The following is a 16,679-nucleotide window of genomic DNA, read 5'->3' as shown; positions in this document are numbered from 1 at the left end:
GACACACTGAGAAAACCAGTGACAGGAAATTCATGAGACACACTGAGAAAACCAGTGGCAGATAATTCATGAGACACACTGAGAAAACCAGTGACAGATAATTCATGAGACACACTGAGAAAACCAGTGGCAGATAATTCATGAGACACAGTGAGAAAACCAGTGACAGATAATTCATGAGACACACTGAGAAAACCAGCGACAGGAAATTCATGAGACACAGTGAGAAAACCAGTGGCAGATAATTCATGAGACACACTGAGAAAACCAGTGACAGATAATTCATGAGACACACTGAGAAAACCAGTGACAGGAAATTCATGAGACACACTGAGAAAACCAGTGACAGATTATTCATGAGACACACTGAGAAAACCAGTGGCAGGAAATTCATGAGACACACTGAGAAAACCAGTGACAGGAAATTCATGAGACACACTGAGAAAACCAGTGACAGGAAATTCATGAGACACACTGAGAAAACCAGTGACAGATAATTCATGAGACACACTGAGAAAACCAGTGACAGGAAATTCATGAGACACACTGAGAAAACCAGTGGCAGATAATTCATGAGACACACTGAGAAAACCAGTGACAGATAATTCATGAGACACAGTGAGAAAACCAGTGACAGATAATTCATGAGACACACTGAAGAAGGGCGATACAATGTGTGAAGTCCATTTCTGGTGTCCCCCGTCGTGATATTGGTGGAATACTGCTAAAGGCGGTGTAAAATCACTCACGCACTCACTCACATTGATAAAACCAGTGATAGATATATCATGAGACACACTTTCAGGACACAAACCTGGAGACACACCAGGGGAGACTGAGATGCAAACAAAAAGACAAACGGAAGACAAAACGCATTGTGTGCAGAACACACCAGGGGAGACACCGTGAAACATTGTAAGACTACAGCCAACCAAACACATCATATTCTAATGAGATGACCTAGCCAGTCTGTTTCTTTGCGATACACAGTCACTGGGGCCCAGAGAGTAGTATTGATACAGCAATCAGCATGACTCGTTTAGCATTACATGCATCACCAGTCTATAAAACATGTAAGAATTATTAAAGTCAGACATCCTTTTCGCAACACACCCAAGGAAGCTTTTTTATTCATATTACAATTTCAACATACCTGGTACAGGTAGGCGTTCAGCACGAATATTATCTTAGTTTGGACGACAAATCCCATTACATATTCAAATAGCACTCACGAGGAATAGTTCCTGCTCACGATCTGTACAACCAACATGAATAAAACATTGAGTTGAGTTTCCTGCAGTATCTGAGTCTTAGGGTCGTCATGGCGTGTGTGTTATGAAATGACCGAAAGTCAAATGTACAGTGGTCAAACAGATCAGTCAAAGTTACATATTGATCATATTTGTTTTATTAAACAGTTTGTGAATGTGAAATGAACTGACGTTATTACAACTGTAAATGTTGTATTTGGTGCACTTATATCGGGTACAATGTAACGATTTTTGCCATTGTTTGTGAGGACGTTCAATTCCTACCAGCGACACAAATGTAGGGTCAGCACAGTGGCCTGGTCGCATGGTCAGAACATGTCTAGCCGACCCCTGTATCAACAAGCTGGCAGGTATAGGAGGGGCTCATCATGTCAGGTAGAAAGGTCATAGCATCTTTTTCGTACATTTTATATCGTCTCGTCTGACAAATCAGTGTAGCTGCAGATGATGGCTGTGTCGTGTCCTGACCTGTAAGTGTGTGTATACATATGATATATGTATAACGATTTAGCTATAGTGTTGCAGTACTTAAGCTTCAAAAAGGGGTGGTACGCACTCTTGCATTACACTTCGCCGCAGATGATGTAGTCGGGCGTAAAGTCATTATAGGCAAGTCACTGTGAAAAATAATTCACAATGTTCTTGTTTCAATGGCACTGACTAGAATCCAGTTTTCAAAAAAATGGTATCTGTCAAACAGTTTAAGCAGGTAGTATGGTAGGTAGGAGGGTAAATGAGCCACCGTTTCATAACATATAACAAGCCAGGTGCAAACACTGCACACAGCGACGAGGGATAGATAATATCACATGTAACTAGCACCATAGCTTTCAGACACCATAGATCACCAGAAGAGAATCAGCCCAGCCAGGAGACACGTGACTGGCGACGTCATTGTTGTTGCCTGTCTCCCCCCTGCTGCACTGGGTGAGGGTGAGGACGCTGACTGTGACGGGGTAGTTATGGGTGTGTCCATCTCGGATCGTGGCTGTGACGGGCTCACTGTGTCCAGCTGTGACAAAATGATGGTCAAACTTATAATTAGACCTAACAATGGGCTATTTGTGTTGTCTATTTGTCGTATAGGTACCATGTACAGGTAGGTACCCCACGTAGATTCTGTACAAATGTTCCTCAACCCAAATCGGAATGCACATATATACATGTACAATGGCTTGGCAATGGACGGTACTGTAGTCTATTACATAACGCACAAAATCGGTTTATTGGCAGACATATGTACGTAGACTTCCTAACTATTGTGGTATGTGTACGTTTACTCGTGCCAACCGCATTGCCAAGCTATGGTAAATTTGTATATTCCGACTTCTGCTTCTGAATGTTTCAGCTACCTGGGGACACAGCTATGTAGTGCCATGTACGACAAGGGGCATTTATGATATGAAGAATGCCCACGGAGCATATGTGCATACCGGACTGCCAATGAATATTCGTTAACGTTCTGTAGCTGTGTAAACAATGGCTTCTGACGATCCTTGAGAATCACCTGGGTTTATGAGCAGATTAACATTTACTCGCCTTTTGAGGGTCCATGCTTGACGACATCGACGTGGCTGCTGAAGACGAGGATGAAGATGTCGCCTGGGTGGTGGTGGGTGGTGACGTGGTTGTCTGCCCCTCGGTCAGGACATCAGAGGGTAACGCTACCCAGTATGAGTACTGACTTACCACGATCGTTGTGCTATAAGTGGGATAAACGGAGAGTTACGTCACAGTCAGCACTGTAAACTCTTCGGGATGATGTTCATCACTGTATATCATTGGACAATCCTGGCTCCATATATACTTTCAACAGTTGATGATGGCATAGTCATAGTAAAATAATATGATGTCTTCTTCTAAGATCATTTGACTTAAGGTTTTAATAGACGGCTTCGACTTTGCTACGTAAATTAGTATTTGAGAGGCTTCTAGTAAAGGATATGGATGTCGTGTGTAAGCTCACCTGAATCGAATGTTGCCCTTTAACGTGGGAGGAGGGTTCCACTGCAACATCAGCTTCGTCTTCTGCCCGGCATCCGAGTGGGTCAACCCAACACTCTGAAGAATTCACTTGATATTCATGGAATGACGACAGACAAGCACCAGTTTACTTCCCAGCTGTCCTACTCCCCACTACGCATACACTTTACGTACTCTAAGGTATAAGATATTGTTCTTACGAAATCGCAGATCTGTTTAGTTCCGTCTATTGGAGTGAATGTCCCGACCGCATTTCCTCGACTCGGCCCGGGGTCGGTCACTCTGGCTTGAATCAGGAAACCCTTGAAGAACCCACTGTTGGCAGCGAGCGTAACTGGAACAGACAAACATAGTGACAGATAGTGACGGACAGTAACAAATACTTCGGCTAATATGAGCTTGGACACTAGGTGGATGCATGGTGATGTGTCAGCACTTGTAGAACTGTGACATTCTCACCTGTTATAGGAACACCTGGGCTGTAGGTTGTGTTGGACAGGATGATGTCGACGGGTGCTGGGGGATCACGGGGTCGGCTCTCGTGTTGAGGAATCATGTCAACACACGCCTCCCTTCCTGCGCCATAGTGGTGTCCTTCAAGTGACGTCATTAATAACGGCCCCATCAACACCCCTAATGTCACGTGGTGTCCAACATTCATTGCTAAAGATTTGTGAAGAACGTGAACCTTTAACAGAAAAAGTGAAAACACCACCATAATGTCCACGAACCAGTTACGTCTGAAGTGGAACAATAATTTATATGTAAATAGTCTTGTTATGCTGAGGCGCTAAAACGCTAAAGTAAAAAAAAACCTCTCATGTGAATATGGCGCAAATATATATTCCTCCACGTGACATACGACCATTACATTGCTCCACGTGACATACGACCATTACATTCACCCACGTGACATACGGCCATTACATTCCTCCACGTGACATACGACCATAACATTCACCCACGTGACATACGACCATTACATTCACCCACGTGACATACGACCATAACATTCACCCACGTGACATACGACCATTACATTCACCCACGTGACATACGACCATTACATTCACCCACGTGACATACGACCATTACATTCACCCACGTGACATACGACCATTACATTCCTCCACGTGACATACGACCATTACATTCCTCCACGTGACATACGACCATTACATTCACGAAGAGAGTCTCTGGGCTCCTTTTTCTTATATGGTACTAAGATAATTTAACAAATTCTTTCTATAAACTATTTTTGTTTCAGAGACCTGTCTATACCTAATGACGTGTGATATGCTTCTCAGCATCAGTCAGCTAATAACCGACGATGCAGGGAGTTATTATAATTGAAGTGGAAATGCAAGTAGGGCGTGTGTTAAATGTCCTTTACTTACATAGAAATAGGTTTAAAACTATCACAGAACAACTGGCTGAAATGTATCAGAAGCCACTGTCTTTTCACAATAATTACCAAGACCCCCCCCCCCCCACACACACACACACTGTTTTAAAAGCTTTTGCTATAGAGTAAGTTATAAAGGTACACGTTAAGATCTTACGACACTTTCTATATTACTGCTTTGTGTGTATTTCTATCTGTCTGTCAAACCTGTCATGCCCTATGATTTACGTCCCGTGACGTTTGTCAGGTGTAGGAATAATGTTTACTTCGTATGCCCACTTAGTATGTTTGTGTCAAATATGATGTTACATTACATTATACGTACCGCCATGGATGGTTTCAAGGAAGAAAGATTGATGGTTTGATTGATTCGGGATGTCCCCCAGTAGCACGTGTGGCAAACAAACAGAAAGTAGACATGGGTGTGTTATATGCTGTTACAGGGGAGCTGAGCCGTGCCAACCAGGCCAACTGATCCATAAACCCCTCAAGTATGACGAACGACGTGTTGTCTTCCAGATATAGATCTCTGAATGTTCTTACGCGACTACCACAGCCCCGCGGGCTTCTCACGTGAAGCGTGTGCAGCTCATCATCTGAGACCCGTGTGGGGCAGGGTACACGCTACATCATCTGAGACCCGAGTGGGGAAGGGTACACGCTACATCATCTGAGACCCGAGTGGGGAAGGGTACACGCTTCATCATCTGAGACCCGTGTGGGGCAGGGTACACGCTACATCATCTGAGACCCGTGTGGGGCAGGGTACACGCTACATCATCTGAGACCCGTGTGGGGCAGGGTACACGCTACATCATCTGAGACCCGTGTGGGGCAGGGTACACGCTACATCATCTGAGACCCGTGTGGGGCAGGGTACACGCTACATCATCTGAGACCCGTGTGGGGAAGGGTACACGCTACATCATCTGAGACCCGTGTGGGGCAGGGTACACGCTACATCATCTGAGACCCGTGTGGGGCAGGGTATACACCACATCATCTGAGACCAATGTGGGTCAGGGTACACACCGCATCCTGTGAGACGCATGTCGGACAGGTTACAAGCCGGCAACAATCTATCGATATCTAACGCGTGAATAACGTGTTAAAGAGAGGTATTACGCTGTTCTGTAACTATCGACACGACTACATGCTGGAGCTACATCCTACATGTAAAACATATATAAACATACCTTTTAGAAACATGGGTTAGACGTCAGTGAATAGTCCATTATCCTCGATCAGTAAACAACTCCGTCACGTGATGATCGCACATTATACAGGTGACAGTAACTGGTTCTACGGGTCTGGCGTACGGCAGTCGCACACACGCACTCGGCCGCTTTGTCGGATCTTTCCGTAAATCTACCCGTAAAAGGCTCTCTTTGCCTGAACCAAATATGAATAAATTACGTCTTTGTGTACAGACAGAGTGTGTAATGTCATGTTACAGAACCAGATTATTTGAGAGTTCTCATTCCCTTTATTTCCGAATAAAATCACTGACATCAAGACCTTCATTATCGAGACGAAAATTCAGTCATGAATATAAAATAAAAATATAGTGCGTGCGTGCGTGTGTGCTTGCGTAAGATAGGGAATGAACCATCCTCGACATTGCTTGTCAGGTGCTTACCGTGACCATGTTCCACTTTATATTGGTTGTTATCTGCGTCCCTTACAAACCCATTCAGAAATAACAGTACACGAAGTGCCACTACAGGCCAGTATAACAGCAGTAATTGTACATCTTCAATAGCTGAGATTACAGCATCTGTTTCGTAATTCTTCTCACATCTATGATTTTGTTGTGTTTGTTTATCTTACTACTCTGTAGACATAAACCACAAGTCCTCTTCAGAACTCAGGATAAGCTGATTGATGTGGAGCCCCGACAGCCAGAGAGGAAGAGCTCATCTGCCGCCGCTGCTGAGCCAGGCAACTCTCGTCCACTTGCAGCTCTGTCATCTTCACCAGCCAGGGGCCCCTTCAGAAGATCAATATTTATAAGATACACTCCACACGGTGTTTGTGACCGTTTTAGCCTTGCATCTATGCTCCTATGGAGAGACTGGGTGAATCTCGACCCTATACAGATACAGATAGATTAGGGGAAAATGGATAACGTCAAGTGAAACGTTTGTTTTCATTACTTGGTTTTAGAATCCGTCGATTTAAATTTCGCCCACCGACCCTTTTGGTAAAAGTAAAATAAATCATGCTTGCACGGCGATTTCAAAGAGGGTCGGTCGGGGAAAGTATGTATTTTGCCTGGTTGAGGCTGGCCTGTGGGGATTCCTAGTTAGACTTTGCCTCCAACAAACTTGACTTGTAAGGACTGGATGGATCGTCAGGCTGCCTGACTTGGCTGATTGTGTGTCATCGTACCCTTACGGCGTGGATCGTTGCATATATCAATCATTGTTTTGTCTGGTCCAGAGTCGATTATTTACAGATCGCCGTCATATGGTTGGAATATTGCTGTGTGCGGCTTTAAACAATAAACAAACAAACAAAGGAAATACTTTCGCCCGTCTCCCCCTCTAAGAATTGTATATGTATACATTGCTGCTCAATCCCTTTAGATATATATTTTTTTGAGGGGGGGATACAGGCGGAAGGCTTACCCAGACAAATACTATGAACATTATTTCAGTTATATCACGGCATGTCAGCTAAATGTAAGAGAAAACCCCAAATGTTGCAGGTCTAAGGATCTGCGAATCTGAGATACGAACACAAGATAATATGATTATGGCCATCCCTGTCGACTGCAGTCAAAGCTAAAATGAGGTTCTGGTGGTCACGCTTTGATGCCATCATGGTTGTCTGACATCATGCCCTGGCGGAGTGGGGCGTTAATCATGCGATCAACCACTGGTTGGATTGGCCAAGACTCGATACTACACGCCGATATAGCTGGAATATGGCCGACTCACTTCATGGGGCATGTGTAAACGTACAAACAGTACCTGCACAACACACCTCCACAACACGTCTCATAAACACAGTTTGGCATTCTTATTCATTTCCACACATCATAACCTTAAAATAATGAAGGTGGCAGTGACCACGAAACAATATAAAGGTTCCAGAAGTCCGTGCCGTGATTCACGCCGCACGCTCCCCGCACGTGGAACTCGTCTATCTGTTAAACATGCTGGTAAACAGTCTAAGCACTCCCTTCCTCACTTTCCATATTGCAGTGCTTAATAGCTTGGGCAATTCGCTACATATTTAGATATTTCTATGGGTTTTTTTATGAATGTGATGCTAACATATTTACTATGTTCTCCAAAGTAGCTGTAAAGTAAATGGCCTGTGCCTGACCCAGCAGACGTCATTAGACAATTCTGTCTCTACTCGTTCCTTGCGAGTATTGGAAATGAGGAAGTGTCAATAACTGCTGCGTGATACAGAGAGAACGTTGTCGCGAGCGGTTAGTTAGTACCGCTAAGCTTGCTCATTGACTATTGATGTATACATTGGTTGATTAACACTGTTTGAGTACCGCAATAATGAGATGTGCTCGTGCAATACGCCTATCGATCACGGAGTTATCTCGACCCTACTCCGTGAAGTACCTTCATTAAACACAAACCTCTTGCACCACAAAGATGGATTTCTACATTAGGGTTAAACTTAACACGTTAGACTCCAGATGTACCAGAATACTCTGTCAGACGACAATCAATATTCATCTGTGAAGTCACAAGTATTGATACACCAAGACAGTGCACGAAGCTGGTAGTGTCTGTCTGTACATTCAAATCTTCTTCACTTTACAGTGTTTGCAGTGAAACAAATAGGCTTCTGAAAAACACACACCACATCACTCTTTCGGTAAACTATTGATGCATACGCATTGATTCCTGAAGCACATTGGTGTTGCCAGATTTCTCACCATCAACAGACAATTCCCTTGAAATCCCACCTCTGCGCTGGAGTGACAGGATATCTAGATTGCCGTGGGTTGATTCTTCCCCAAAATATAATAAATATGTGTCAAATAAATTCTGTTTTCCTAAACTGTCTGTTGTGTGGCGGGTTACTCTATTGATCATGACGCAGTAAGCCACTTTGAATGAGCACGATATCTCTAACGCGAGAGGGATCTAAACATCATCTGATGGATTTACTGCCTATAGGGTGCTCTACGATCAATAGCAGCTCTATACAGAGTTACCCCCCTTCGTATGTGCGTAATCATTGGAGCTTCGTGAAAGGTTAATCTGCGTGGTTGGAAGCATCGCTTGTGTACGTCGGCATTCGCAGTCGTGTTGAGGTGCAGTCTCTCTAGGTGTGGTTCTCGCGGCTCATATCCAGCACTGTCAGGGGAGGCACGCACCTGTTGCTGCAGCAGTTGAGGGGGACACGCCATACCTGAAATCATCCCTTTCATCTCCTGATTTTACGTGTGTTTCGTATTTCAACATCAAAATGTCGGATGTACCATTGTCTCCCGGAACGTGTCTCGGCAACTATCATGTCGTGCGTGCTGTGGGGAGGGGTGAGTTTGGAACGCTGTATGAGTCGAGGCGGGGCAGGGGGTCGTTCACGCTGAGGGGGAAGAAAGTGGATGAACAGTGGGCGGTGGACAATGAAATCAGTATGATGAACGGCTTGCCCCAACACACTCACGTTACCACATTTCTCGACAGCGTTGCACATGGAAACACCATTTATTTTGTGCTTGAAGACTGCAACATCGGCACTCTGAATGACTTTCTGATAAAGGAAAAACCGCCAGAGCAGTTTCTTCAAAGTCTGATGTTTGACATGGCTAAAGGTGTATTCCACCTGCATCGGAACAAAATTGTTCACCGGGACCTAAATCCCAACAATGTTCTACTTTCCGCTGGTAACCACCGTCCTATATGTAAGATATTCAACCTGTCCCTTGCCCAGTACGGCAACTGCCACAACCAGCTGGACTCGGTGCCCAACGTGTTGGATATATCAACCCATGCTGATCTTCACCTGTTCTTAACTACCCGGTGTTCAGACAAATTTTGGCCCCCTGAGATAAAAGACCCCGGAGACAGTTTTCGTTTCGCAAGTGACATTTTTTCTCTTGGGCTAATTTTCTTATCCATGGTGTCCTTACGTGTGAAACATGATAAATATCTGTCCAAAGATATTATTTATCCCCCAACAGTGAAGAGGAGCAGCGGCGTGACGCCGTTGTTTTTGTGTTCGTTACAGGATGTGAAAGAAGTGGTGGCGAGTATCGTCAACTCCGCCGCTGTGCAGGACCTGGTGTGTGGCATGCTACACCCCACACACGGGAAGAGACCCCAGGCTGGGCAACTTGTGGCAGCTATGGAGACTTTCGTGGCCCCGGACAGATCGATACCAATAGGCTTTATTGTGCTACTCAGTCTGGCCGTTCTATTAATAGTTGTCATTGTCACCTGGAAACTGACCTTTGACTATTAACTTGACTTTTGCAAATCGAAAACGCTCTTTTTTGAAGATTCACATCTGTTATTAAGACATTGCCATGTAATACAATGGTTAGACTATGGAAAGTTGGGAGCTGTCGTGTGTATTTCTGTACATACACAAATCAGTTGTTTTACCCTGAAGATATATGTGCAGTGACGTGTATGGTAATGTATTGTATGATATATATATATATATATAATTGTGAGTGTCTCCGGAACCACTAAGCGAACAGTCGACGTATTGTTAGTTCTCGCAGTTACTGAGTTACGGTAAAATATATCTGATTCGTGTGCATGATGTATGTGACATATCGTAATTGGTGATATAAATGTTTGAAAACGGCCCTGCGTGTCTGTTGTCTGTTCCGTCCACAACGGTAGATGTTTGGCTGGACATGACGTGTGTCGATCATCTGTGTCCACAGCTGATGTGTGGCTGGACCTGACGTGTGTCGATCATCTGTGTCCACAGCTGATGTGTTGGCTGGACAAAACGTGTGTCGATCACCTGTGTCTACAGCTGATGTTTGGCTGGACATAACGTGTGTCGATCATCTGTGTCAACAGCTGATGCTTGGCTTGACTTGACGTGTGTCGATCATCTGTGTCTACAGCTAATGTTTGGCTTGACTTGACGTGTGTCGATCATCTGTGTCTACAGCTGATACGTGACTGGACATGACGTGTGTCGATCGTCTGTGTCAACAGCTGATGTGTGACTGGACATGACGTGTGTCGATCATTTGTGTCTACAGCTGATGTTTGGCTTGACTTGACGTGTGTCGATCATCTGTGTCTACAGCTGATGTTTCGCTTGACTTGACGTGTGTCGATCATCTGTGTCTACAGCTGATGTTTGGCTTGACTTGACGTGTGTCGATCATCTGTGTCTACAGCTGATGTGTGGCTTGACTTGACGTGTGTCGATCACCTGTGTCTACAGCTGATGTTTGGCTTGACTTGACGTGTGTCGATCACCTGTGTCTACAGCTGATGTTTGACTTGACTTGACGTGTGTCGATCATCTGTGTCTGAGTCGAGCTGTTCCAAACAGATCATGCTTAGGAGCAGACTAACATGTGTAGTGCCTGAAATGAAAATATTTTTAAGATTTACTTAAAAAAAAATTATCTTTCACATATAATGTAAAGGATCACAAGGTCTGAAACTGATGAAATCTTGAATTGCAAAAAAAATTGCAGATTAGTACTGTATTTATCAGCATCGTCTGGATGTTCTATTAATAGTTGTCATTGTCACCTGGAAACTGACCTTTGACTATTAACTTAACTTTTGCCAATCGAAAACGCTCTTTCTTGAAGATTCACATCTGTTATTAAGACATTGCCATGTAATACAATGGTTAGACTATGGAAAGTTAGGAGCTGTCTTGTGTATTTCTGTACATACGCAAATCAGTTGTTTTACCCTGAAGATATATGTGCAGTGACGTGTATGGTAATATATTGTATGATATATATATATATATATATATATATATATATATATATATATATATATATATATATATATATATATATATAAAATTGTGAGTGTCTCCGGAACCACTAAGTGAACAGTCGACGTATTGTTAGTTCTCGCAATTACTGAGGTACGGTAGAATATGTCTGATTCGTGTGCATGATGTATGTGACATATCGTAATTGGTGATATAAATGTTTGAAAACGGCCCTGCGTGTCTGTTGTCTGTTCCGTCCACAACGGTAGATGTTTGGCTGGACATGACGTGTGTCGATCATCTGTGTCTACAGCTGACGTTTGGCTGGACATGACGTGTGTCGATCACCTGTGTCCACAGCTGATGTGTGGCTGGACCTGACGTGTGTCGATCATCTGTGTCCACAGCTGATGCTTGGCTTGACTTGACGTGTGTCGATCATCTGTGTCTACAGCTGATGTTTGGCTTGACATGACGTGTGTCGATCATCTGTGTCTACAGCTGATGTTTGGCTTGACATGACGTGTGTCGATCATCTGTGTCTACAGCTGATGCTTGGCTTGACTTGACGTGTGTCGATCATTTGTGTCTACAGCTGATGTTTGGCTGGACATGACGTGTGTCGATCATCTGTGTCAACAGCTGATGTTTGGCTTGACTTGACGTGTGTCGATCACCTGTGTCTACAGCTGATGTTTGGCTGGATATGACGTGTGTCGATCATCTGTGTCTACAGCTGATGTTTGGCTGGACATGACGTGTGTCGATCATCTGTGTCTACAGCTGATGTTTGGCTGGACATGACGTGTGGCGATCATCTGTGTCTACAGCTGATGCTTGGCTTGACGTGACGTGTGTCGATCATCTGTGTCTACAGCTGATGTTTGGCTTGACTTGTCGTGTGTCGATCACCTGTGTCTACAGCTGATGTTTGGCTGGACATGACGTGTGTCGATCATCTGTGTCCACAGCTGATGTTTGGCTGGACATGACGTGTGTCGATCATCTGTGTCTACAGCTGATGTTTGGCTTGACTTGACGTGTGTTGATCATCTGTGTCTTACAGCTGATGGTTGGCTTGACTTGACGTGTGTCGATCATCTGTGTCTACAGCTGATGTTTGGCTGGACTTGACGTGTGTCGATCATCTGTGTCTGAGTCGAGCTGTTCCAAACAGATCATGCTTAGGAGCAGACTAACATGTGTAGTGCCTGAAATGAAAATATTTTTAAGATTTACTTAAATTTTACTGAAATGAAATCTAGAATTGCAAAAAATATTGCGGACTAGTACTGTATTTATCAGCATCGTGGAAGCTGTGTAATTCTAATGAAAGTAGACGGGGACAAACAGGGAGCTGCACCGTGTAAGCCGGCTGTAAACATGCTGGCTGGGGCAACACTTGCATAGGTGACCAGAGCTACTTGATAATCTGCACGCTACACTTGCATTGGTGACCAAAGTTACTTGATAATCTGCACTGTGGAAGCCACGCTACACTTGCATATGCGACCGGAGCTACTTGATAATCTGCACTGTGGAAGCCACGCTACACTTGCATGGGCGACCATAGCTACTTGATAATCGGCACTGTGGAAGCCACGCTACACTTGCATTGGCGACCATAGCTACTTGATAATCTGCACTGAGGAAGCCACGCTACACTTGCATAGGTGACCGGAGCTACTTGATAATCTGCACTGTGGAAGCCACGCTACACTTGCATGGGCGACCATAGCTACTTGATAATCTGCACTGTGGAAGCCACGCTACACTTGCATAGGTGACCAGAGCTGCTTGATAATCTGCATTGTGGAAGCCACGCTACACTTGTATAGGTGACCAGAGCTGCTTGATAATCTGCATTGTGGAAGCCACGCTACACATGCATAAGCTACCAGAGCTGCTTGATAATCTGCATTGTGGAAGCCACGCTACACATGCATAAGCTACCAGAGTTACTTGATAATCTGCATTGTGGAAGCCACGCTACACTTGCATAGGTGACCAGAGCTGCTTGATAATCTGCATTGTGGAAGCCACGCTACACTTGCATAGGTGACCAGAGCTGCTTGATAATCTGCATTGTGGAAGCCACGCTACACTTGCATAGGTGACCAGAGTTACTTGATAATCTGCATTGTGGAAGCCACGCTACACTTGCATAGGTGACCAGAGCTGCTTGATAATCTGCACTGTGGAAGTAAAGGAACACAACTGGCTCAATTGAATTCAATGTACGGAGGTAAAGGAACACTACTTCCTCCACTGTATGTGGTATATAAGGGAAATAGTCATAATAATGCTTTCAAAAATCCATACACTGAAGTGAAAAAGAATGTACACACCTGATTATTTCCAAAATATGTACATAAGTATTTGGAAAATTTATGTCAAAGAGACGAACCAAACGCAACCATCGTGTTTGTGTCCCCAGAACAGTACAAAGAATGTTTCCCTGCGTTCTGTGTGAATTTTGTTTATAATCATGACTTTCTGTAATTTCACGTGCATGTAATGCATGATCAGTATAAAGGTCAGCCGGTTAAGTTTGTTAGCGTTCAGAATCCAAACAATCACAACAGGAAAATGTCAAGATTGTCAGCGGCGCTGTATGACGCCCACTTAGCCATAATCTATGACTGTTCAAGGTGGACCATAATAAGACTGCTGGTCGTCTAAGAAGTAGTGAACCATTCCATGGCAAGACCAGTACCTGCGCTTACTCCAGTCATGTGACAAGGTTTTTGACGATCGCGCCGTCAACATCACTATGTCACCACGACAGCAGACACACTGGGATGAGATCGTCTGCTGCGCCATGTAGGAGGCCCACCTTAGTCCCCGACCATGTCGCGGGGAGTCCGGCAGTATGAATCGTCGAGATGGTAGAGATGAGGCGAACGACATATCCGAGCATGCACCCAAACATCGCCACGCCAGCACTAGTAATCATGGTTTGGGGAGCCATGTATTTGTAGAGAACAGAAGACCTCTTTTGTCACCATAGAGTGACACTCTGACAGCCCAGAGGTACATGGAGGAAGTCTTGTAGCAAGTTACAACAAACACAAAAGGGGGTCATTCAGAACACCCCCAGGCCACAAACCGCGAAAATAACATCTCTAACAGACACAACATTGACCTATGCTCCCGTGACAGATCCTCCACCGAACACCATCTGGGGAGACAACTCTAAAAGATCGGGTATTAATACACATCTGATATAAGTGGAAAACGTTAACTTTTGTCTTATTTTATTGATAAAGGCAAAGTCAGGATGTGTACTTTCTTTAAGACGTCAGTTTATCTTCAAATTATATTTAAGATATTTATGAAAACTACAATTATAAAATGTATTGTGAAGATGATTTTGGTTATTGCTGGAGCTCTGCAAAAGTTTGATTTTTTAGTAAACTGTTATGCATAGTGGAATTCGCTGTATACGTGCGGCAATGCTTGTTTATGTGCTTCTCTGTAAACATCGCATACGCCAGGCCTGGCCGCCAGACCGGGAATTTCAGTTAAATGTCAAGTTTTAGATTTAGATTCTGGCATATTTGGTTCCCAGGAGAGGGGCATGGCGATAAGGGCTCCTAACAGGCACATACATGAAGTGCAGACATCCAAGCGCAGTTCTGGAAATACATTCTCGACATTTAAAGAACCATTATACCGCTGTGTTCGTAGTTCAGTCGGCTTGTGTGACCTCCACAGCAGCACAAGAAGCATGGAAATTCCATATACTTTAAACATTAAGGGCCAGTGGTATTATCCTGCATTGAAAATATCATGGTCAGTATGCGTTTTAAGTGGAAAAGGTTGCAATGCCCTGGGATGACCTGGGATGAAATCTCTGCATCTAATTGGAATTCCCGTCGACACAGTCGCCAACAAACTGGCGACGATGTGTATGATTCTGCGCAAACAGAGGTGGTCTCACCACCAGTTTTCGACCCCTTACATTTGACTGATGTATTGGCAACCATTTGTATTGCAATATGTTCCAATACAAGTATCTGTATTGCGATGCAAATTGAGATAAAATAGGAGCTCAAGAGTTTTACAGTGATTGACACTGGTGAAAGATGAGGATCTTTTTTTTATACATACCGACGTAACTATTACGATGTCAAAGTCAGCGTGGTCAGTCGCCGCCATTTTGTAGTCATGGATACAGGGTAGAGATAGCAGCGTGAGAGACGAATCACTTCCGCGTTTTTACCGTTTTGTCTATCAAATTCGAAAGGAATCATCATATATGACGATTGTGTAGATTCTAGGTAAATCGATACAAATAATAACAAAACTTGTTATATTTTCTTATTCAGTACTCCGGAACACAGAAAACAACATTGCAATACGTAGTATATGTCAATGCCGTGCAGTCCAACCATGTTGATTACCAAATTCTCTGTTCAAGGCAGAACCTGAGGGTGGACGATGTTTTGTGGCAGGTAAGCTGATCTACTGGGCTTGTTATACAACCTGTCCATGTCTCTATTATCAATGTTAAAATAGCTACCCACTTGAGGTTGGGGAGGCCCCACCTCCAACACACCTACTGCTCTAGTGGTCGAGTGGTGTGAATTTGTCTTCTTAATAGGACAAGAGCAAACTAAAGTGGAGCACACTACTAGATGCACTGATGGACATGTTACAGAGACATGGTTGTCACTACTCAACGACTGCTTTCAGATATGCACCTATTGCTGGAGACCAAATGCGCGAGACGCGTAAATCTCTGCTGTAGGTCTCTACACAAAATGAACTCGTTAGACGTCAATCTCAGCCAACAGAAATATCACCGCACACATGCTAGTCATGTCGGTTTATGAAAACTACTAGTGGCTCTTAAGGTTGCAAGATGAGTATATATATATATATAAGTGATGGCAACCAGAGCTGATACCATGCTTGTCGTAAGACCCATCGTTGTCGGCATGGGTACTACAGATATGTACCAAAGGTACGTTTCCTCACTCAGAAATGTACCCTCGCCAAAATCAGAATAGAGAACAGTACCCGGTACCCTAAATGGCGGACTGGTCCATATTCCTCCACCCGAAAACCGAAACCGGTTCATGTTGTGGTTTCGGCCCGCCTGATTA

The 16,679-nt window shown here is 44.1% G+C and overlaps 2 protein-coding genes across 3 annotated transcripts; one reads left to right on the top strand and one right to left on the bottom strand.

Moving 5' to 3' along the window:
• Positions 1-1,096: 1,096 nt before the first annotated feature.
• On the bottom strand, positions 1,097-5,987 carry LOC124118778 (ferric-chelate reductase 1-like). 2 transcript variants are annotated; one of them, XM_046481049.2, is made up of 6 exons: positions 5,856-5,987; positions 3,714-3,942; positions 3,455-3,588; positions 3,238-3,332; positions 2,811-2,973; positions 1,097-2,283 (listed from the first exon to the last, which is right to left on the bottom strand). In XM_046481049.2, the coding sequence occupies exons 2-6, from the start codon at positions 3,913-3,915 to the stop codon at positions 2,116-2,118; spliced, it is 762 nt and encodes a 253-aa protein (XP_046337005.2). In that variant the 5' UTR covers positions 3,916-3,942; positions 5,856-5,987; the 3' UTR covers positions 1,097-2,115. The 2 variants fall into 2 exon arrangements, with proteins under 2 accessions (XP_046337005.2, XP_046337004.2); XM_046481048.2 differs by lacking the exon at positions 5,856-5,987 and adding an exon at positions 4,985-5,820.
• A 3,115-nt stretch (positions 5,988-9,102) lies between these two features.
• Positions 9,103-10,101, top strand: LOC124118776 (serine/threonine-protein kinase 35-like). Its single transcript, XM_046481046.2, has one exon. It carries the CDS (start codon positions 9,103-9,105, stop codon positions 10,099-10,101), a length of 999 nt encoding a protein of 332 aa, XP_046337002.2.
• The last annotated feature ends 6,578 nt before the right edge of the window (positions 10,102-16,679 follow it).

This window comes from Haliotis rufescens, unplaced genomic scaffold (assembly GCF_023055435.1).
Source record: "Haliotis rufescens isolate VD_foot unplaced genomic scaffold, xgHalRufe1.0.p SCAF_2, whole genome shotgun sequence".
In the NCBI taxonomy this organism is placed as follows: Eukaryota; Metazoa; Mollusca; class Gastropoda; order Lepetellida; family Haliotidae; genus Haliotis; species Haliotis rufescens.
This window is presented reverse-complemented; position numbering and strand designations above follow the sequence as displayed.

Bases quoted from the DNA above. Each gene is read 5' to 3' on its own strand.
- LOC124118778 (XM_046481048.2), bottom strand. The intron at 3,589-3,713 runs GTGAGAATGTCA...TGTCTGTTCCAG, and splicing joins CCCAGGTGTTCCTATAACAG to TTACGCTCGCTGCCAACAGT. The intron at 3,333-3,454 runs GTAAGAACAATA...TGAATTCTTCAG, and splicing joins CTAAACAGATCTGCGATTTC to AGTGTTGGGTTGACCCACTC.
- LOC124118776 (XM_046481046.2), top strand. From the start codon at position 9,103: ATGTCGGATGTACCATTGTCTCCCGGAACGTGTCTCGGCAACTATCAT.